Genomic DNA, 23,382 nt, shown 5'->3' with positions numbered 1-23,382 from the left:
ATATATATATATATTTTTTTTATCCAGTCGGATAAACACTCCAAACAGCTTACCTGACTCCTCGGAGGCGACCGCATGGTCCTAAAGCACACCGCTGCCTCATTTTTGTGTCACATTTGAATTATAAACCTGGGGGGGGGACAAAAATGCAATTTCAGGTTGTAGGGGGACATGTCCTCAGTGAACGTTGCCCACCTGGCTATGCATTCAGGCAGGTAGTGTTCTTCTGGCATCCGCCAAACCCAGATTCGTCCATCGGACTGGCAGATGGCGCAGTGATTCATCAAATCAAATTAAATCAAATTGTATTTGTCACATGCACCAAATAGAACAGATGTAGACCATACCATGAAATGCTTATTAACAAGCCCTTAATTATCCAGTAACGCAGTTAAAGAAATAGAGTTAAGAAAATGTTTACTAAATAAACAAAAGAAACACAATAAAATAACAATAACGAGACTATATACATACTATATATATTATATCCATAACGAGACTAACACTACCAATGTGTGGGGCTATAGGTTATTCGAGGTAATGTGTACATGTAGGTAGGGGTAAAATGACTATGCATAGATAATAAACAGCGAGTAGCAGCAGTGTAAAAAAACAAAGGGGGTCAATGTAAGTAGTCCGGGTGGCCATTTTGTTAATTGTCTTGGGTGTAAAAATAAGGAGCCTTTTGGACCTATATTCATCACTCCAGAGGAAGCGTTTCCACTGCTCCAGAGTCCCATGGCGGCGAGCTTTACACCCCTCCAGCCGACGCTTGGCCTTGCGCGTGGTGATCTTAGGCTTGTGTGCCGCTGCTCAGTCATGCGAAAACCACTTCATAACGTTCCTGACGAATGGTTATTGTGCTGACGTTGCTTCCAGAGGCAGTTTGGAGCTCGGTAGTGAGTGTTGCAATCGAGGACAGACGATATTTATGTGCTACATGCTTCAGCACTCAGCGGTTGCATTCTGTGAGCTTGTGTGGTCTACCACTTCGCGCCTGAGCCGTTGTTGCTCCTCGACGTTTCCACTTCACAATATCAGCACTAAGGGTGTAACCGAGGAATCTCTAGCAGGGCAGACATTTGACTAACTGACTTGTTGGAACAGTGGCCTCCTATGACAATGCCATGTTGAAAGTCACTGAGCTCTTCAGTAAAGGCCATTCTCCTGCCAATGTTTGTCTATGGAGATTACATGGCAGTGTGCTCAATTTTATACACCTGTCAGCAACGGGTGTGGCTGAAATAGCCAAATCCACTCATTTTGAAGGGGTGTATAACACTGGAAAATTACGTTTCTGAAGGCACTGGGCCTTCAAAACACCGCCCACCTCCAAATGATTGATCTTCAGCTCTACTGTTTTACAGATACAAAGATACAAAGCCTTTAGATACAAAGCCTTTAGATACAAAGCCTTTAGATACAAAGCCTTTAGATACAAATTATTTAGATACAAAGCCTTTAGATACAAAGCCTTTAGATACAAAGCCTTTAGATACAAAGCCTTTAGATACAAATTATTTAGATACAAAGCCTTTAGATACAAAGCCTTTAAGAAAACAGACTTCCCGTGTGATACCAGAGTAACTCTCACACACACACACACAGAGACACAAACACACACATACACACACTCTTGAATGGGAGCGATCCACGGGAGAACGACAACCCCTTCTCATTACAGGCTCGGAAGTTCAAGGCTGACCACGGTATTGTTAACAGAAAACAGAATCCCCAATTGTAGGGAAATATCAGGGAAATATCAGTCTTCATGGTCAATTTTCATGTAAATTAAAACATGTGTCAAAGACAATCATGATACCAATAATTGCTTCTAATCACACACAAAAGGTGTTATAAGGATACTCTATTTCCTAACGGCAGCCTGCAGTACCCCGGTTGGCCTTCGACTTGAGTCAGCCAATGAGAGCTGGCAGCACTGAGCAAGCCTGCAGCGTCACTTCCTGAAGTAGCTCAAACTGTGCATATTATGTCTCCATGAGACACCATCTTAAGCTTCAACTTCACTTGGTGTCAATGCGCTATTGATTCTTTACATAGGAATGAATGGCACTCAATACAAAAGCAGGGACATTTGAATAAGGGCTAGACATACTTTAAAATGTGTGTGTGAACTGTAAAGGTTTAAATAGGATACATGGTGTGTGTGTGTGTGTGTGTGTGTGTGTGTGTGTGTGTGTGTGTGTGTGTGTGTGTGTGTGTGTGTGTGTGTGTGTGTGTGTGTGTGTGTGTGTGTGTGTGTGTGTGTGTGTGTGTGTGTGTGTGTGTGTGTGTGTGTGTGTGTGTGTGTGTGTGTGTGCTCGCACGTTATCTCTAATGACTGTATATATGAATGGACAAAGCTATCGATCACACACACATACACACACATTCATCTCTCTCGTCATCACTGACCGATGAGCTTACAGACACACACACGTGCCCATCTTTTAATAATATGTCCAATATTCAAATATCCTGGCTTTTGAATTGAGTTTCATGGCTTGTGGCAAGGGTGAGGAGGGGTGAGGGCAAGAGAAAGTTCACAGGTGTCACTCACTAAGACCTCTATCTCTATTCTAGGACCCAATGCAACACCAGGGCTCACCCACAGAGACGCACACACACACAACACACATGCTCGCGCACACAGACAAAGACACAGACAAATTTAGGGCAGACCAACGCAACATTTAAATCATGCTCAGGCATAATGGGGCTCGGGGGAGGTTCATTAACGTCGCGGGCAGGAAGTCAGACGTTTGGGCGGAACTCACATAGGAACCAAAAGTCTTTGTAACCTCGACACATCTTTGTTTGTCAGGGGGTTGATCATTCTCTAAGTAATTCACTGCCTGATTATATATAGATTCATGCCTTTACACTCGGGTGAGGCACAAAGTCGTATGCAAATGACCCATCCGGCTGCCTAATTGAGATGCAGTTTGTCTCTGTGTGTCATTGTTGTGTCTCAGTCAGTTGTGTAGATTGAAATACAGAAGAACATTTTTCAATAACAAAAGTTTGTATCACACTTGTCTCACAGTAGCAGTAAAACGTTTGGATACACCTACTCATTCCAGGGTTTAAAAAAAGGTTTACTATGCAAATGTGTAAGGGTGGATACTGTTAAAGAATCTCAAATATAAAATGTATTTTGCTGACGACTTGATTCCCTTTGTGCTATTTCATAGTGTTGATGTCATCACTATTAGTTTACAATGTAGAAAATAGTCATAAAAAAATAAAACCCTTGAATGAGTAGGTCTGTCCAAACTTTTGACTGGTACTGGATGTGTTTATTAGCTTTGGCAAAAGCAGCAGCTACTCTTCCTGGGGTCCAGCTACTCTTCCTGAGGTCCAGCTACTCTTCCTGGGGTCCAGCTACTCTTCCTGGGGTCCAGCTACTCTTCCTGGGGTCCAGATACTCTTCCTGGGGTCCACAAAAAACACAAAACATTACAATAGGACAAGTAACAAAACACTGATCGACAAAGTCACACACATTTGAAATATGACATACAAACAACAACTCAAAAATCATACTTGCGTGTTTTTGTGCGTGTCTCCTCACAGTCCTCCCGTTCCATGAGACATTGTTTAATCCATTTTATAAAGGACATTTTGCTGTAAGCTTAAGTAATTGTATTTGGAAGGGTGTTCCATGCGATCTTGGCTCTGTATAATATTGTGCTTTGCCGTGAATTGTTTGGGGACTTGGGATCTGTGAAAAGACCCCTGGTGGCTTTTCTTTATTGGTGTCTGAGCTGAATGTTATTTGATTATGCAGACAATCTAGAATTTTATTCACTGTAATATTTCTCATAAAAACTAGAAGATTCAGTTCATCTCTCATCAACCTTCGTCCAGGAAAGGCTGACATGATGTTAGTTCTGTGCTTGCAATTTAAGGGAAAGGTGTGCTGCTGTTTTGAGTCCGGTGCAGCTTTGCTTGGTCTTTCTTCACTGCACCTGACTATATTAGCGGACAGTAATCGATATGGGACAAACCAGAGCCTGAACAAATAGTACAGTTGATTTCAGTGTCAAAAACACAGAACATATTTTTTTATAACAGACATACCCCTCTCATACCCCTCTCCATCTTCACAACAAGTTTGTCAATATGACTTGACCATGATAACTGACCATCCAATGTTACTCCTGGGAGTTCAACTTCTTCAACTTGTTCAATGGTCACACCCTTTATGCACAACTCCAGTTGAGGTTTATGTCTTAGAGAATGTTTTGAACCAAATACAACGCTTTTAGTTTTAGTTGTATGTAAGACCAGTTTACTATTAATCACCATTGCTGATACTGACTGTAATTCCTTATTTAGACTTTCAGTGAGCTCACTGGCTTTGGGTGCTGACATGTACACACTGGAGAGTGTGGAATTATTTGCATACATAATCATTATTGCTTTGTGTAACACCAGTGGCAAATAATTTGTAAAGATAGAGAAGAAAAGAGTCCCAAGGTACTGCCCTGATGTACACCGCACTGTACATAGCTGCTGTTAGAGAAGCTTCCATTTAAGAACACTCTCTTAGTTCTATTGGATAAATAACTCTCCAACCATGTGATGGCAGGTGATGCAAAACCATAGCAAGTGATTTTCTTCAATAACAATTTATGAGCAATAACATCAAAGACTGCACTGACATCTAATAATACAGCTCCAACTGTCATCATTTAAAAAAATAGTTTTAACTAATCGTATGTCATCTGCGTCGGTGGAGTATAAGTTGATTGCCCTTCACTACACAGAGTACAGAAAACATGACATAGACTGACCGGGTGAAACCAGGTGAAAGCTATGAACCTTTATTGATGTCACATGTTAAATCTACTTCTATCAGTGTAGATGAAGGGTAGGAGACAGGTGAACCTTTTAGTGCAGTGGGCTAAATCAGGGCCACACAGAGTGTTTCTTGGTAGTCTTAAAGAAATCTATTGTGACACAAAAGTACACGCCTCACACACATTGTTACAGGCTTAGATAAAAGAATACACCTGTACCATGTCAGATATACAGTTGAAATCTATTCTATTTTGAGTTTGCATCCCAATATTACACTTTATATACATCACAGAAGACTGAAATATAACACAACCATTTGATATAGAAACACCAGATTTTGGCTGCTTTTTTGAAGTACAGTTTATTAATTATGAAATTATTACAATTTTTTATGACATTCCTGTCATGCAGGTGAATGAGGACCCAAAAGCGACTTGGCGAAAACAGAGTCTTTAATCCAGTAACGTAATTCTACAAACATAAGACATAATTCCACTCGTAATGACGAGAACAGACTGGAGACTCGATCAAGAACTGCAGGTTGCCTCGGGAAGGCACTTGAACCTAGCAGACTCAGACACCTGCTCTCCACGCAGCATCTGAGGGAAACACGACACGACAGGGCGATACACAGACACAGCACGGTGAACAATAGACAAGGATCCGACAGGACAGGAACGGAAAACAAGGGAAGAAATAGGGACTCTAATCAGGGAAAAGATAAGGAACAGGTGTGGGAAGACTAAATGATGATTAGGGGAATAGGAACAGCTGGGAGCAGGAACGGAACGATAGAGAGAAGAGAGAGAGGAAGGGAGAGAGAAAAAGGGGAACGAACCTAAAAAAGACCAGCAGGGGAAAATGAACAGAGGGAAAAGCAAAATGACAAGACAATCTAAGACAAAACATGACAGTACCCCCACTCACCGGCGCCTCCTGGCGCACTCGAGAGGAATCCTGGCGGCAACGGAGGAAATCATCAATGAGTGAACGGTCCAGCACGTCCGAGACGGAACCCAACTCCTCTCCTCAGGACCGTAACCCTCCCAATCCACTAAGTATTGGTGACCCCGTCCCCGAGAACGCATGTCCATGATCCTACGTACCTTGTAAATAGGTGCGCTCTCGACAAGGACGGGAGGGGGGAGGGAAGACGAACGGGGTGCGAAGAAAGGGCTTGACACAGGAGACATCGAAGACAGGATGGACGCGACGAAGATGTCGCGGAAGAAGCAGTCGCACAGCGACAGGATTGACGACCTGGGAGACACGGAACGGACCAATGAACCGCGGAGTCAACTTACGAGAAGCTGTCGTAAGAGGAAGGTTGCGAGTGGAAAGCCACACTCTCTGGCCGCAACAATACCTTGGACTCTTAATCCTGCGTTTATTGGCGGCTCTCACAGTCTGTGCCCTGTAACGGCAAAGTGCAGACCTCACCCTCCTCCAGGTGCGCTCACAACGTTGGACAAACGCTTGAGCGGAGGGAACGCTGGACTCGGCAAGCTGGGAAGAGAACAGAGGAGGCTGGTAACCCAGACTACTCTGAAACGGAGATAACCCAGTAGCAGACGAAGGAAGCGAGTTGTGAGCGTATTCTGCCCAGGGGAGCTGTTCTGCCCAAGACGCAGGGTTTCTGAAAGAAAGGCTGCGTAGTATGCGACCAATCGTCTGATTGGCCCTCTCTGCTTGACCGTTAGACTGGGGATGAAACCCGGAAGAGAGACTGACGGACGCACCAATCAAACGACAGAACTCCCTCCAAAACTGTGACGTGAATTGCGGGCCTCTGTCTGAAACGGCGTCTAACGGGAGGCCATGAATTCTGAACACATTCTCGATGATGATTTGTGCCGTCTCCTTAGCGGAAGGAAGTTTAGCGAGGGGAATGAAATGTGCCGCCTTAGAGAACCTATCGACAACCGTAAGAATCACAGTCTTCCCCGCAGACAAAGGCAGACCGGTAATGAAGTCTAGGGCGATGTGAGACCATGGTCGAGAAGGAATGGGGAGCGGTCTGAGACGACCGGCAGGAGGAGAGTTACCCGACTTAGTCTGCGCGCAGTCCGAACAAGCAGCCACGAAACGGCGCGTGTCACGCTCCTGAGTCGGCCACCAAAAGCGCTGGCGAATAGACGCAAGAGTGCCTCGAACACCGGGATGACCAGCTAACTTGGCAGAGTGAGCCCACTGAAGAACAGCCAGACGAGTGGAAACAGGAACGAAAAGGAGGTTACTAGGACAAGCGCGCGGCGACGCAGTGTGCGTGAGTGCTTGCTTAACCTGTCTTTCAATTCCCCAGACTGTCAACCCGACAACACGCCCATAAGGAAGAATCCCTCGGGATCAGTAGAAGCCACAGAAGAACTAAACAGACGGGATAAGGCATCAGGCTTGGTGTTTTTGCTACCCGGACGGTAAGAAATCACAAACTCGAAACGAGCGAAAAACAACGCCCAACGAGCTTGACGGGCATTAAGTCGTTTGGCAGAACGGATGTACTCAAGGTTCTTATGGTCTGTCCAAACGACAAAGGAACGGTCGCCCTCTCCAACCACTGTCGCCATTCGCCTAGGGCTAAGCGGATGGCGAGCAGTTCGCGGTTACCCACATCATAGTTGCGTTCAGATGGCGACAGGCGATGAGAAAAATAAGCGCAAGGATGAACCTTATCGTCAGACTGGAAGCGCTGGGATAGAATGGCTCCCACGCCTACCTCTGAAGCGTCAACCTCGACAATGAATTGTCTAGTGACGTCAGGAGTAACGAGGATAGGAGCGGACGTAAAACGTTCTTTTAGAAGATCAAAAGCTCCCTGGGCGGAACCGGACCACTTAAAACACGTCTTGACAGAAGTAAGAGCTGTGAGAGGGGCAGCAACTTGACCGAAATTACGAATGAAACGCCGATAGAAATTAGCGAAACCTAAAAAGCGCTGCAACTCGACACGTGACCTTGGAACGGGCCAATCACTGACAGCTTGGATCTTAGCGGTATCCATCTGAATGCCTTCAGCGGAAATAACGGAACCGAGAAAAGTAACGGAGGAGACATGAAAAGAGCACTTCTCAGCCTTCACGTAGAGACAATTCTCTAAAAGGCGCTGTAGAACACGTCGAACGTGCTGAACATGAATCTCGAGTGACGGTGAAAAAATCAGGATATCGTCAAGATAGACAAAAACAAAGATGTTCAGCATGTCTCTCAGAACATCATTAACTAATGCCTGAAAAACAGCTGGCGCATTGGCGAGACCAAACGGCAGAACCCGGTACTCAAAATGCCCTAACGGAGTGTTAAACGCCGTTTTCCACTCGTCCCCCTCTCTGATGCGCACGAGATGGTAAGCGTTACGAAGGTCCAACTTAGTAAAGCACCTGGCTCCCTGCAGAATCTCGAAGGCTGATGACATAAGGGGAAGCGGATAACGATTCTTAACCGTTATGTCATTCAGCCCTCGATAATCCACGCAGGGGCGCAGAGTACCGTCCTTTTTCTTAACAAAAAGAACCCCGCCCCGGCCGGAGAGGAAGAAGGCACTATGGTACCGGCGTCAAGAGACACAGATAAATAATCCTCGAGAGCCTTACGTTCGGGAGCCGACAGAGAGTATAGTCTACCCCGAGGAGGAGTGGTCCCCGGAAGGAGATCAATACTACAATCATACGACCGGTGAGGAGGAAGGGAGTTGGCTCGGGACCGACTGAAGACCGTGCGCAGATCATGATATTCCTCCGGCACTCCTGTCAAATCGCCAGGTTCCTCCTGAGAAGTGGGGACAGAAGAAATGGGAGGGATGGCAGACATTAAACACTTCACATGACAAGAAACGTTCCAGGATAGGATAGAATTACTAGACCAATTAATAGAAGGATTATGACATACTAGCCAGGGATGACCCAAAACAACAGGTGTAAAAGGTGAACGAAAAATCAAAAAAGAAATAGTCTCACTGTGGTTACCAGATACTGTGAGAGTTAAAGGTAGTGTCTCAAATCTGATACTGGGAAGATGACTACCATCTAAGGCAAACATGGGCGTAGGCTTGTCTAACTGTCTGAAAGGAATGTCATGTTTCCGAGCCCATGCTTCGTCCATGAAACAACCCTCAGCCCCGAGTCAATCAAGGCACTGCATGTAGCACCCGAACCGGTCCAGCGTAGATGGACCGACATAGTAGTACAGGATCTAGATGAAGAGACCTGAGTAGTAGCGCTCACCAGTAGCCCTCCGCTTACTGATGAGCTCTGGCCTTTACTGGACATGAATTGACAAAATGTCCATCAAATCCGCAATAGAGGCACAGGCGGTTGGTGATCCTCCGTTCCCTCTCCTTAGTCGAGATGCGAATACCTCCCAGCTGCATGGGCTCAGTCTCTGAGCCAGAGGAGGGAGATGGTTGCGATGCGGAGCAGGGAAACACCGTTGACGCGAGCTCTCTTCCACGAGCTTGGTGACGAAGATCTACCCGTCGTTCTATGCGGATGGCGAGAGCAATCAAAGAGTCCACACTGGAAGGAACCTCCCGAGAGAGAATCTCATCTTTGACCACTGCGTGGAGTCCCTCCAGAAAACGAGCGAGCAGCGCCGGCTCGTTCCAGTCACTAGAGGCAGCAAGAGTGCGAAACTCTATAGAGTAATCCGTTATGGATCGATCACCTTGGCATAGGGAAGCCAGGGCCCTAGAAGCCTCCCTACCAAAAACTGAACGGTCAAAAACCCGAATCATCTCCTCTTTAAAGTTCTGGTAATTGTTTGAACAATCAGCCCTTGCCTCCCAGATAGCTGTGCCCCACTCTCGAGCCCGGCCAGTAAGGAGTGAAATGACGTAAGCAACCCGAGCTCTCTCGCTAGAGTATGTGTTGGGTTGGAGAGAGAACACAATATCACACTGGGTGAGAAAGGAGCGGCACTCCGTGGGCTGCCCGGAGTAGCAAGGTGGGTTATTAACCCTAGGTTCCGGAGGCTCGGCAGGCCAGGAAGTAACAGGTGGCACGAGACGAAGACTCTGGAACTGTCCAGAGAGGTCGGAAACCTGAGCGGCCAGGTTCTCCACGGCATGGCGAGCAGCAGACAATTCCTGCTCGTGTCTGCCGAGCATGGCTCCTTGGATCTCGACGGCAGTGTTACGAACGTCTGTAGTCGCTGGGTCCATTCTTTGGTCGGATCCTTCTGTCATGCAGGTGAATGAGGACCCAAAAGCGACTTGGCGAAAACAGAGTCTTTAATCCAGTAACGTAATTCTACAAACATAAGACATAATTCCACTCGTAATGACGAGAACAGACTGGAGACTCGATCAAGAACTGCAGGTTGCCTCGGGAAGGCACTTGAACCTAGCAGACTCAGACACCTGCTCTCCACGCAGCATCTGAGGGAATCACGACACGACAGGGCGATACACAGACACAGCACGGTGAACAATAGACAAGGATCCGACAGGACAGGAACGGAAAACAAGGGAAGAAATAGGGACTCTAATCAGGGGAAAAGATAAGGAACAGGTGTGGGAAGACTAAATGATGATTAGGGGAATAGGAACAGCTGGGAGCAGGAACGGAACGATAGAGAGAAGAGAGAGAGGAAGGGAGAGAGAAAAAGGGGAACGAACCTAAAAAGACCAGCAGGGGGAAAATGAACAGAGGGAAAAGCAAAATGACAAGACAATCTAAGACAAAACATGACAATTCCACCCATGAGGCCAGTAGGTCATTTGACTGAAGGAAACGGCTAAAGAAAGATTTTTAAGCATGAGACAATTGACACATGGATGGTGTGTGTTTGCCATTCAGAGGGTGAATATGAGACAAAATATTTAAGTGCCTTTTAAAGGGGTACGTGCCAGGCGCACTGGTTTTAGTGCTTTAAATACTGCAACGCTACTGGGTTTATCACGCTCAACAGTTTCCCGCGTGTATTAAGAATGGTCCATCAAAGGACATCCAGCCAACTCCACAAAACTGTGGAAAGCATTGGAGTCAACATGGATCAGCATCCCTGTGGAAAGCTTTCGACACCTTGTAGAGTCCATGCACCAAGGAATTGAGGCTGTTCGTAGGAAAAAATGGGGACAACTCAATATTAGGAAGGTGTTCTTAACGTTTTGTACACTTTGTACACAGTATACATGTATACTGTGTACGTTTTGTACACAGTATACATACGGTACCAGTCAAAAGTTTAGAAACACCCACTCATTCACGAGTTTGTCGACTCTATTATTGTAGAATAATAGGGAAGACATCAAAACTGTAAAACTATAAAATAACACATATGGAATCATGTAGTAACCAAAAGGTGTTAAACAAATCAAAATATATTAGAGATTCTTCAAAGTAGCCACCCTTTTGCCTTGATGATAGCTTTGCACACTCTTGGCATTCTCAACCAGCTTCATGAGGTATTTAAATTAACAGGTGTGTATTGTTAAGAGTTCATTTGTGGAATTTCTTTCCTTAATGCATTTGAGCCAATCAGTTGTGTTGTGACAAGGTATTGTTGGCATTCCAATGCTTTGCCCCTGACCTGTACACAACAGCAAAAGAGAAGCGTTGAAGGGACAAGAAACACCTGTTGACCTGATCGTTTGTGTCCTTTCCCCTGGCCATCCAGATCAGAGGAGCATGGTCTGTGACCAGGGTGAAGTGGGTGCCAAACAGGTACAGTGGGGCAAAAAAGTATTTAGCCAGCCATCAATTGTGCAAGTTCTCCAATTTAAAAATATGAGAGAGGCCTGTAATTTTCATCATAGGTACACTTCAACTATGACAGACAAAATGAGAAAAAAAATCCAGAAAATCACATTTTATGAATTTATTTGCAAATTATGGTGGAAAATAAGTATTATTTCCATATATGTTATTTTATAGTTAATTATTCCAAAATGTAGAAAATAAATTGTGGGGAAAAAGATGGCATCCTATCTGAACAGTGATAAACATATTCTGTAGAAAGTATGTTATAAAAGGCCCCAAATTTTCCACACCCTGCTTAAAACATTTCCACGTGTGTAAATCCTAAAAACACATATTCTCAACTGTACGCTATGCGATTATAGATGCATGCAATGTGTATAAATAAATAAAACATGTTGCAGACTGTATTCAAAACTGTCAAAGAAACCTGGCAAGCTTGATAGCTAGCAGCTAGTCTACCTACTGTGCCAAGCAACATCTCTCCAGACTTTAGGGTTTGGCAGTATCTCAGGACAGATAGCAGTGGTTCCAGCAACTGAGGCTAACTGCTTCGCGGCTAAACAGGTAGGCTAGTAGACAAACGTTTCTTCAACTAAAAAAGTTTTTGAAAACAACAAACCGAGCTCAGCATATTTATTTATTTATTATCATTATTTATTTAACCAGGGAAAAATACATTGAGACCTAGGTCTCATTTCCAAATGTGCCCTGGGAACAATACAGGAAATACAATTATACACAATGTAAAACACAAAATTAAATAGCAAATATTATATACACAATAAACAATCAACCAAAACAGACACATTTATCAATATAAAAACACCTTTCTCCTAAACTGAGACAACAACACATCCAAATGAAAGGTCATTTGGAGAGGATTCCACAGGACAAGGTTCTGGTAGGAAGAGGTGTCCAGTGTTAACCAACCCTGTGATCTAGTGTTGTAATTCCAGTTTCTATATTTGGTCAGTGATGTTAAGTAAATTGGGTACTGACGACCTCATTTACTCATTTGCTTTCACCGTATGTGTTTGTATTGTTCTCTTTATTGTTTACCTGTTTGTATGTGAATGGAAGTGTAGACTATATGGCTTTAATGCCAGTGTCTGTGGTTATTCTCAGGTGGCTGCGCTGGGCTGGTTGTTTGGTGATAAGGCCTACCTGAGGAGTAGCTGGAACCTTCTAGACGGGTTGCTGGTGATGATCTCAGCCATAGACATCCTTGTCTCATTGGTGTCCAACAGCAGCCCCAAGATACTGGGTATGCTCCGGGTGCTGCGCCTGCTACGGACACTCAGGCCACTACGGTGAGTTGTATATACACACACACATGCTTGAGCACACACACGCTGGCACACGCACACGCGCACACATGACCAACGCACGGATGCGTCTTCTTTCTCGGAGAATGGTTCATGAGGTGCAGAAGAGCAGTGTGTGTGTTGGGCATGTTGGTGTGTTTGTGCGTGAGTGTGCGCATGTGCGTGTGTGTGAGTTTGTGTGAAAGGGAAGACTCAACAATGTTTCTGATGAGTTACATTGTCTCTATGATATATGGCCTGTCTGTGTGTTTGTTGTCATGCTGCTCAGTGTGAGCGCGTGTGTTTGTTCTTCCCTTGCCTCTTGCCTCTCCTCTCGTGAAGCTCTACCGACCTGCACTCAAATATTTATTAGCATCTCTGGAGAGCACAAAAATCTAATAGGAATTTTTCCTGCCCGATTTACCCACAAAACGCTGTGGGATAACCACTTCAATCTCCTACCTGACCCCTCTCAAATATGACTGACCCCTGACCTCTAGTGAAATGGAATCTACTATTCCTGTCTTTAGACTAGGATTGCTTTTATCATGTGTGTGTGTGTGTGTGTGTGTGTGTGTGTGTGTGTGTGTGTGTGTGTGTGTGTGTGTGTGTGTGCGTGTGCGTGTGCGTGTGTGTGTGTGTGTGTGTGTGTGTGTGTGTGTGTGTGTGTGTGTTTGTCCCCAGCAATATAAACCCATCAGATGAACATAAATAAAAAGTCCAAGTAATTTTCTTTGATAGAGTTTGTACAGCTGATGTGGGTACATGTACTGTCTATGGGGTTGATGTACTGTCTATGGGGTTGATGTACTGTCTATGGGGTTGATGTACTGTCTATGGGGTTCATGTACTGTCTATGGGGTTGATGTCTGTCTCTGGGGTTTATGTACTGTCTATGGGGTTGATGTCTGTCTCTGGGGTTTATGTACTGTCTATGGGGTTGATGTCTGTCTAGGGGGTTTATGTCTGTCTAGGGGGTTTATGTACTGTCTCTGGGGTTTATGTACTGTCTCTGGGGTTGATGTACTGTCTATGGGGTTGATGTCTGTCTATGGGGTGTATGTACTGTCTAGGGGGTTTATGTACTGTCTCTGGGGTTTATGTACTGTCTCTGGGGTTTATGTACTGTCTCTGGGGTTTATGTACTGTCTCTGGGGTTTATGTACTGTCTATGGGGTTGATGTACTGTCTATGGGGTTGATGTACTGTCTCTGGGGGTTATGTACTGTCTCTGGGGTTTATGTACTGTCTCTGGGGTTTATGTACTGTCTCTGGGGTTTATGTACTGTCTCTGGGGTTTATGTACTGTCTATGGGGTTGATGTACTGTCTATGGGGTTGATGTACTGTCTATGGGGTTGATGTACTGTCTATGCGGTTTATTTACTGTCTATGGGGTTTATGTACTGTCTATGGGGTTGATGTACTGTCTTTGGGGTTTATGTACTGTCTCTGGGGTTTATGTACTGTCTAGGGGGTTTATGTACTGTCTCTGGGGTTTATGTACTGTCTATGGGGTTGATGTACTGTCTAGGGGGTTTATGTCTGTCTCTGGGGTTGATGTACATTACATTTATATTTAAGTCATTTAGCAGACGCTCTTATCCAGAGCGACTTACAAATTGGTGCATTCACCTTATGGCATCCAGTGGAACAGTCACTTTACAATAGTGCATCTAAATCTGAAAGGGGGTTGGGGGGTGAGAAGGATTACTTATCCTATCCTAGGTATTCCTTAAAGAGGTGGGGTTTCAGGTGTCTCCGGAAGGTGGTGATTGACTCCGCTGTCCTGGCGTCGTGAGGGAGTTTGTTCCACCATTGGGGGGCCAGAGCAGCGAACAGTTTTGACTGGGCTGAGCGGGAACTGTACTTCCTCAGTGGTAGGGAGGCGAGCAGGCCAGAGGTGGATGAACGCAGTGCCCTTGTTTGGGTGTAGGGCCTGATCAGAGCCTGGAGGTACTGAGGTGCCGTTCCCCTCACAGCTCCGTAGGCAAGCACCATGGTCTTGTATCGGATGCGAGCTTCAACTGGAAGCCAGTGGAGGGAGCGGAGGAGCGGGGTGACGTGAGAGAACTTGGGAAGGTTGAACACCAGACGGGCTGCGGCGTTCTGGATGAGTTGTAGGGGTTTAATGGCACAGGCAGGGAGCCCAGCCAACAGCGAGTTGCAGTAATCCAGACGGGAGATGACAAGTGCCTGGATTAGGACCTGAGCCGCTTCCTGTGTGAGGCAGGGTCATACTCTGCGGATGTTGTAGAGCATGAACCTACAGGAACGGGCCACCGCCTTGATGTTAGTTGAGAACGACAGGGTGTTGTCCAGGATCACGCCAAGGTTCTTAGCGCTCTGGGAGGAGGACACAATGGAGTTGTCAACCGTGATGGCGAGATCATGGAACGGGCAGTCCTTCCCCGGGAGGAAGAGCAGCTCCGTCTTGCCGAGGTTCAGCTTGAGGTGGTGATCCGTCATCCACACTGATATGTCTGCCAGACATGCAGAGATGCGATTCGCCACCTGGTCATCAGAAGGGGGAAAGGAGAAGATTAATTGTGTGTCGTCTGCATAGCAATGATAGGAGAGACCATGTGAGGTTATGACAGAGCCAAGTGACTTGGTGTATAGCGAGAATAGGAGAGGGCCTAGAACAGAGCCCTGGGGGACACCAGTGGTGAGAGCGCGTGGTGAGGAGACAGATTCTCGCCACGCCACCTGGTAGGAGCGACCTATCAGGTAGGACGCAATCCAAGCGTGGGCCACGCCGGAGATGCCCAACTCGGAGAGGGTGGAGAGGAGGATCTGATGGTTCACAGTATCGAAGGCAGCCGATAGGTCTAGAAGGATGAGAGCAGAGTAGAGAGAGTTAGCTTTAGCAGTGCGGAGCGCCTCCATGATACAGAGAAGAGCAGTCTCAGTTGAATGACTAGTCTTGAAACCTGACTGATTTGGATCAAGAAGGTCATTCAGAGAGAGATAGCGGGAGAGCTGGCCAAGGACGGCACATTCAAGAGTTTTGGAGAGAAAAGAAAGAAGGGATACTGGTCTGTAGTTGTTGACATCGGAGGGATCGAGTGTAGGTTTTTTCAGAAGGGGTGCAACTCTCGCTCTCTTGAAGACGGAAGGGACGTAGCCAGCGGTCAGGGATGAGTTGATGAGCGAGGTGAGGTAAGGGATAAGGTCTCCGGAAATGGTCTGGAGAAGAGAGGAGGGGATAGGGTCAAGCGGGCAGGTTGTTGGGCGGCCGGCCGTCACAAGACGCGAGATTTCATCTGGAGAGAGAGGGGAGAAAGAGGTCAGAGCACAGGGTAGGGCAGTGTGAGCAGAACCAGCGGTGTCGTTTGACTTAGCAAATGAGGATCGGATGTCGTCGACCTTCTTTTCAAAATGGTTGACGAAGTCATCTGCAGAGAGGGAGGAGGGGGGGGAGGATTCAGGAGGGAGGAGAAGGTGGCAAAGAGCTTCCTAGGGTTAGAGGCAGATGCTTGGAATTTAGAGTGGTAGAAAGTGGCTTTAGCAGCAGAGACAGAGGAGGAAAATGTAGAGAGGAGGGAGTGAAAGGATGCCAGGTCCGCAGGGAGGCGAGTTTTCCTCCATTTCCGCTCGGCTACCCGGAGCCCTGTTCTGTGAGCTCGCAATGAGTCGTCGAGCCACGGAGCGGGAGGGGAGGACCGAGCCGGCCTGGAGGATAGGGGACATAGAGAGTCAAAGGAAGCAGAAAGGGAGGAGAGGAGGGTTGAGGAGGCAGAATCAGGAGATAGGTTGGAGAAGGTTTGAGCAGAGGGAAGAGATGATAGGATGGAAGAGGAGAGAGTAGTGGGGGAGAGAGAGCGAAGGTTGGGACGGCGCGATACCATCCGAGTAGGGGCAGTGTGGGAGGTGTTGGATGAGAGCGAGAGGGAAAAGGATACAAGGTAGTGGTCGGAGACTTGGAGGGGAGTTGCAATGAGGTTAGTGGAAGAACAGCATCTAGTAAAGATGAGGTCGAGCGTATTGCCTGCCTTGTGAGTAGGGGGGGAAGGTGAGAGGGTGAGGTCAAAAGAGGAGAGGAGTGGAAAGAAGGAGGCAGAGAGGAATGAGTCAAAGGTAGATGTGGGGAGGTTAAAGTCGCCCAGAACTGTGAGAGGTGAGCCGTCCTCAGGAAAGGAGCTTATCAAGGCATCAAGCTCATTGATGAACTCTCCGAGGGAACTTGGAGGGCGATAAATGATAAGGATGTTAAGCTTGAAAGGGCTGGTAACTGTGACAGCATGGAATTCAAAGGAGGTGATAGACAGATGGGTAAGGGGAGAAAGAGAGAATGACCACTTGGGAGAGATGAGGATCCCGGTGCCACCACCCCGCTGACCAGAAGCTCTCGGGGTGTGCGAGAACACGTGGGCGGACGAAGAGAGAGCAGTAGGAGTAGCAGTGTTGTCTGTGGTGATCCATGTTTCCGTCAGTTCCAGAGGCTACCGGATACCTGGAACTCCACGTTTGTCGTGCGCGCTGGGACCACCAGATTAGGGTGGCCGCGGCCACGCGGTGTGGAGCGTTTGTATTGTCTGTGCAGAGAGGAGAGAACAGGGATAGACAGACACATAGTTGACAGGCTACAGAAGAGGCTACGCTAATGCAAAGGAGATTGGAATGACAAGTGGACTACACGTCTCGAATGTTCAGAAAGTTAAGCTTACGTAGCAAGAATCTTATTGACTAAAATGATTAAAATGATACAGTACTGCTGAAGTAGGCTAGCTGGCAGTGGCTGCATTGTTGACTTTGTAGGCTAGCTGACAGTGGCTGCGATGTTGACACTACACTAATCAAGTCGTTCCGTTGAGTGTAATAGTTTCGACAGTGCTGCTATTCGGGGGCTAGCTGGCTAGCTAGCAGTGTTGATTACGTTACTTTGCGTTAAGAGAACGACAATAGCTGGCTAGCTAACCTAGAAAATCACTCTAGACTACACAATTATCTTTGATACAAAGACGGCTATGTAGCTAGCTATGTAGCTAGCTACGATCAAACAAATCAAACCGTTTGTCATGTTTGTCATTTATTATCATGTCTTGTCCCTGTGCTCCCCATGCTATTCGTTTCCCTCTGCTGGTCTTATTTGGTTCTTTCCCTCCTATCCCTCTCTCTCCCCCTCCCTCTCTCACTCTCTCGCTCTCTCTTCTCTCTATCGTTCCGTTCCTGCTCCCAGCTGTTCCTATTCCCCTAATCATCATTTAGTCTTCCCACACCTGTTCCCGATCCTTTCCCCTGATTAGACTCCCTATTTATTCCTTTGTGATCCGTTCCTGTTCCGTCGGTTCCTTGTTTTGTATTCCATGCTGTGATTGCGTTTCGCCCTGTCCTGTCGTGTTTTTTGCCGTGATTGTGTATCACCCTGTCCTGTCGTGTTTTGTGCCTTCTTCAGACGCTGCGTGTGAGCAGGTGTCTCAGTCGACTACGGCCTGCGCCTACCCGAAGCGACCTGCAGTCTGTGGCCGCTTCTCCAGTTGTTTTCCCCTCTACATCTAGAGGATTTCAGTTATTCCGTTTTGAACATTAATAAACTCTGTTTCTGTTAAGTCGCGTTTGGGTCCTCGTTCACCTGCATGACAGAAGGAACCGACCAAGGAATGGACCCAGCGACTTCAGACGCTCGTTACACTGCCGTCGAGATCCAAGGAGCCATGCTCGGCAGACACGAGCAGGAATTGTCTGCTGCTCGCCATGCCGTGGAGAACCTGGCCGCTCAGGTTTCCGACCTCTCTGGACAGTTCCAGAGTCTACGTCTCGTGCCACCTGTTACTCCCTGGCCTGCCGAGCCTCCAGAACCCAGGGTTAATAACCCACCTTGCTACTCCGGGCAGCCCACTGAGTGCCGCTCCTTTCTCACGCAGTGTGAGATTGTGTTCTCTCTCCAACCCAACACATACTCTAGAGAGAGAGCTCGGGTTGCTTACGTCATTTCACTCCTTACTGGCCGGGCTCGAGAATGGGGCACAGCTATCTGGGAGGCAAGGGCTGATTGCTCTATCAAATTCCAGAACTTTAAAGAGGAGATGATTCGGGTTTTTGACCGTTCAGTTTTTGGTGGGGAGGCTTCTAGGGCCCTGGCTTCCTTATGCCAAGGTGAACGGTCCATAACGGATTATTCCATTGAGTTTCGCACTCTTGCTGCCTCTAGTGAGTGGAACGAGCCGGCGCTGCTCGCTCGTTTTCTGGAGGGACTCCACGCAGTGGTTAAGGATGAGATTCTCTCCCGGGAGGTTCCTTCAGATGTGGACTCTTTGATTGCTCTCGCCATCCGCATAGAACGACGGGTAGATCTTCGTCACCGGGCTCGTGGAAGAGAGCTCGCATCAACGGTGTTTCCCTGCTCCGCATCGCAACCATCTCCCTCCTCTGGCTTTGAGACTGAGCCCATGCAGCTGGGAGGGATTCGCATCTCGAATAAGGAGAGGGAACGGAGGATCACCAACCGCCTGTGCCTCTATTGCGGAGTTGCTGGACATTTTGTTAATTCATGTCCAGTAAGAGGCCAGAGCCCATCAGTAAGCGGAGGGCTACTGGTGAGCGCTACTACTCAGTCCTCTTCATCTAGATCTTGTACTACTATGTCGGTCCATCTACGCTGGACCGGTTCGGGTGCTACATGCAGTGCCTTGATTGACTCTGGGGCTGAGGGTTGTTTCATGGACGAAGCATGGGTTCGGAAACATAACATTCCTTTCAGACCGTTAGACAAGCCTACGCCCATGTTTGCCTTAGATGGTAGTCATCTTCCCAGTATCAAATTTGAGACACTACCTTTAACTCTCACAGTATCTGGTAACCACAGTGAGACTATTTCTTTTTGATTTTCCGTTCACCGTTTACACCTGTTGTTTTGGGTCATCCCTGGCTAGTATGTCATAATCCTTCTATTAATTGGTCTAGTAATTCTATCCTATCCTGGAACGTTTCTTGTCATGTGAAGTGTTTAATGTCTGCCATCCCTCCCGTTTCTTCTCTCCCTACTTCTCAGGAGGAACCTGGCGATTTGACAGGAGTGCCGGAGGAATATCATGATCTGCGCACGGTCTTCAGTCGGTCCCGAGCCAACTCCCTTCCTCCTCACCGGTCGTATGATTGTAGTATTGATCTCCTTCCAGGGACCACGCCTCCTCGAGGTAGACTATACTCTCTGTCGGCTCCCGAACGTAAGGCTCTCGAGGATTATTTGTCTGTGTCTCTTGACGCCGGTACCATAGTGCCTTCTTCTTCTCCGGCCGGGGCGGGGTTCTTTTTGTTAAGAAGAAGGACGGTACTCTGCGCCCCTGCGTGGATTATCGAGGGCTGAATGACATAACGGTTAAGAATCGTTATCCGCTTCCCCTTATGTCATCAGCCTTCGAGATTCTGCAGGGAGCCAGGTGCTTTACTAAGTTGGACCTTCGTAACGCTTACCATCTCGTGCGCATCAGAGAGGGGGACGAGTGGAAAACGGCGTTTAACACTCCGTTAGGGCATTTTGAGTACCGGGTTCTGCCGTTCGGTCTCGCCAATGCGCCAGCTGTTTTTCAGGCATTAGTTAATGATGTTCTGAGAGACATGCTGAACATTTTTGTTTTTGTCTATCTTGACGATATCCTGATTTTTTCTCCGTCACTCGAGATTCATGTTCAGCACGTTCGACGTGTTCTACAGCGCCTTTTAGAGAATTGTCTCTACGTAAGGGCTGAGAAGTGCTCTTTTCATGTCTCCTCCGTTACTTTTCTCGGTTCCGTTATTTCCGCTGAAGGCATTCAGATGGATTCCGCTAAGGTCCAAGCTGTCAGTGATTGGCCCGTTCCAAGGTCACGTGTCGAGTTGCAGCGCTTTTTAGGTTTCGCTAATTTCTATCGGCGTTTCATTCGTAATTTCGGTCAAGTTGCTGCCCCTCTCACAGCTCTTACTTCTGTCAAGACGTGTTTTAAGTGGTCCGGTTCCGCCCAGGGAGCTTTTGATCTTCTAAAAGAACGTTTTACGTCCGCTCCTATCCTCGTTACTCCTGACGTCACTAGACAATTCATTGTCGAGGTTGACGCTTCAGAGGTAGGCGTGGGAGCCATTCTATCCCAGCGCTTCCAGTCTGACGATAAGGTTCATCCTTGCGCTTATTTTTCTCATCGCCTGTCGCCATCTGAGCGCAACTATGATGTGGGTAACCGTGAACTGCTCGCCATCCGCTTAGCCCTAGGCGAATGGCGACAGTGGTTGGAGGGGGCGACCGTTCCTTTTGTCGTTTGGACAGACCATAAGAACCTTGAGTACATCCGTTCTGCCAAACGACTTAATGCCCGTCAAGCTCGTTGGGCGTTGTTTTTCGCTCGTTTCGAGTTTGTGATTTCTTACCGTCCGGGTAGCAAGAACACCAAGCCTGATGCCTTATCCCGTCTGTTTAGTTCTTCTGTGGCTTCTACTGATCTCGAGGGGATTCTTCCTTATGGGCGTGTTGTCGGGTTGACAGTCTGGGGAATTGAAAGACAGGTTAAGCAAGCACTCACGCACACTGCGTCGCCGCGCTTGTCCTAGTAACCTCCTTTTCGTTCCTGTTTCCACTCGTCTGGCTGTTCTTCAGTGGGCTCACTCTGCCAAGTTAGCTGGTCATCCCGGTGTTCGAGGCACTCTTGCGTCTATTCGCCAGCGCTTTTGGTGGCCGACTCAGGAGCGTGACACGCGCCGTTTCGTGGCTGCGTGTTCAGACTGCGCGCAGAAGAAGTCTGGTAATTTTTTTCTGCTTCTGCTCCTGGTCTTGCTGGGTCTCAGTCTGTTCCCTGCCATCGCATCTCTCCTGTTCTTGTCCCTGCCCTTGCTGTGTCTCAGTCTGTCCCTAGTTCTCATTTTTTTTTTAGAGTAGTACCCTAGTTTCCCTTTTTATCGTTTTTCGTTACGGTCCTGAGGAGAGGAGTTGGGTTCTTTCTCGGGACGTGCTGGACCGTTTGATCTATGATTTCCTCCGTTGCTGCCAGTGTTCCTCCTCGAGAGCGCCAGGAGGCGCTCGGTGAGTGGGGGTACTGTCATGTTTGTCATTTATTATCATGTCTTGTCCCTGTGCTCCCCATGCTATTCGTTTCCCTCTGCTGGTCTTATTTGGTTCTTTCCCTCCTATCCCTCTCTCTCCCCTCCCTCTCTCACTCTCTCGCTCTCTCTTCTCTCTATCGTTCCGTTCCTGCTCCCAGCTGTTCCTATTCCCCTAATCATCATTTAGTCTTCCCACACCTGTTCCCGATCCTTTCCCCTGATTAGACTCCCTATTTATTCCTTTGTGATCCGTTCCTGTTCCGTCGGTTCCTTGTTTTGTATTCCATGCTGTGATTGCGTTTCGCCCTGTCCTGTCGTGTTTTTTGCCGTGATTGTGTATCACCCTGTCCTGTCGTGTTTTGTGCCTTCTTCAGACGCTGCGTGTGAGCAGGTGTCTCAGTCGACTACGGCCTGCGCCTACCCGAAGCGACCTGCAGTCTGTGGCCGCTTCTCCAGTTGTTTTCCCCTCTACATCTAGAGGATTTCAGTTATTCCGTTTTGAACATTAATAAACTCTGTTTCTGTTAAGTCGCGTTTGGGTCCTCTTTCACCTGCATGACACCGTTGTGCTGTAATGAAATGAAATGAAAATGTGATACTACCTGTGAATGCGACCGGGTTGTTGAGTGCGAAGTTCTATTCGGAAGACGTTGGCTAGCTGTTGGCTAGCTGTCGGCTAGCTGTCGGCTAGCTGTTGACTAGCTGTTGGCTAGCTAGCAGAGTCTCCTACGTTAAGGACGACAAATAGCTGGCTAGCTAACCTCGGTAAATTAAGATAATCACTGTAAGACTACACACTCTAAACTACACAATTATCTTGGATACGAAGACAGCAAAGACAGCTATGTAGCTAGCTAACACTACACTAATCAAGTCGTTCAGATGAGTGTAATAGTTTCTACAGCTGCTAATCGGTGGACGTTTGCTAGCTGGCTAGCTGCTGGGCAGAGCAGTGTAGACTACGTTAGGACGACGAAATACGAGAATTACGCAATTATCTTTGATACGTACTGATATGTACTGTCTATGGGGTTGATGTACTGTCTATGGGGTTGATGTCTGTCTCTGGGGTTTATGTACTGTCTCTGGGGTTTATGTACTGTCTCTGGGGCTTATGTACTGAAAGAAAGAGAGAGACATCACGGGAAGAGGAGAACACTAACAAAAGGGTTCCTCAAGGGTTTGGGAAGGCTAATGGTTCTATATGGAGCCATAATGACTCAAATAACCTTTTGAGCACTTTTGAGCTCTTCAATGGTTCTTTATAGTTCACAAGTTAGTTCACAGTTTTTTTCATCTGTTGTGTCATGCTATTACATGTTATATATAACTATGGCTGGTGATGATGTCTTGTGAAAGACTCATGTATGGCCTTGTGTCATTGAAGAAGTGTTGTCTAAATCAGTCAGTGGTTCTCATTTCCCTCCTCGGGAACCCCCAGCTATTCTAGAGGTAGTTCACTTGATTCAACTTGTCAATTAATTTAATAATAACACATATTGAATAAAAATATATATATATATTACATGGCTAATCAGAAATATATATTACATGGCTAATCAGAAA

The 23,382-nt window shown here is 47.0% G+C and overlaps 1 protein-coding gene across 1 annotated transcript in view; it reads left to right on the top strand.

Annotated features, from left to right (window-relative positions):
- The window catches only part of LOC123989605 (voltage-dependent T-type calcium channel subunit alpha-1G-like), a 267,332-nt gene that overhangs the window by 124,880 nt on the left and 119,070 nt on the right, over positions 1-23,382 (top strand). The window contains 1 exon segment of the mRNA XM_046290729.1: positions 12,627-12,811. Within this exon segment, the coding sequence (XP_046146685.1) occupies positions 12,627-12,811 (185 nt within the window).

This window comes from Oncorhynchus gorbuscha, linkage group LG11 (genome assembly GCF_021184085.1).
Source record: "Oncorhynchus gorbuscha isolate QuinsamMale2020 ecotype Even-year linkage group LG11, OgorEven_v1.0, whole genome shotgun sequence".
Taxonomy (NCBI): Eukaryota; Metazoa; Chordata; class Actinopteri; order Salmoniformes; family Salmonidae; genus Oncorhynchus; species Oncorhynchus gorbuscha.
Note: the sequence above shows the minus strand (reverse complement) of the source record. Positions and strands in the feature narration are given on the sequence as shown.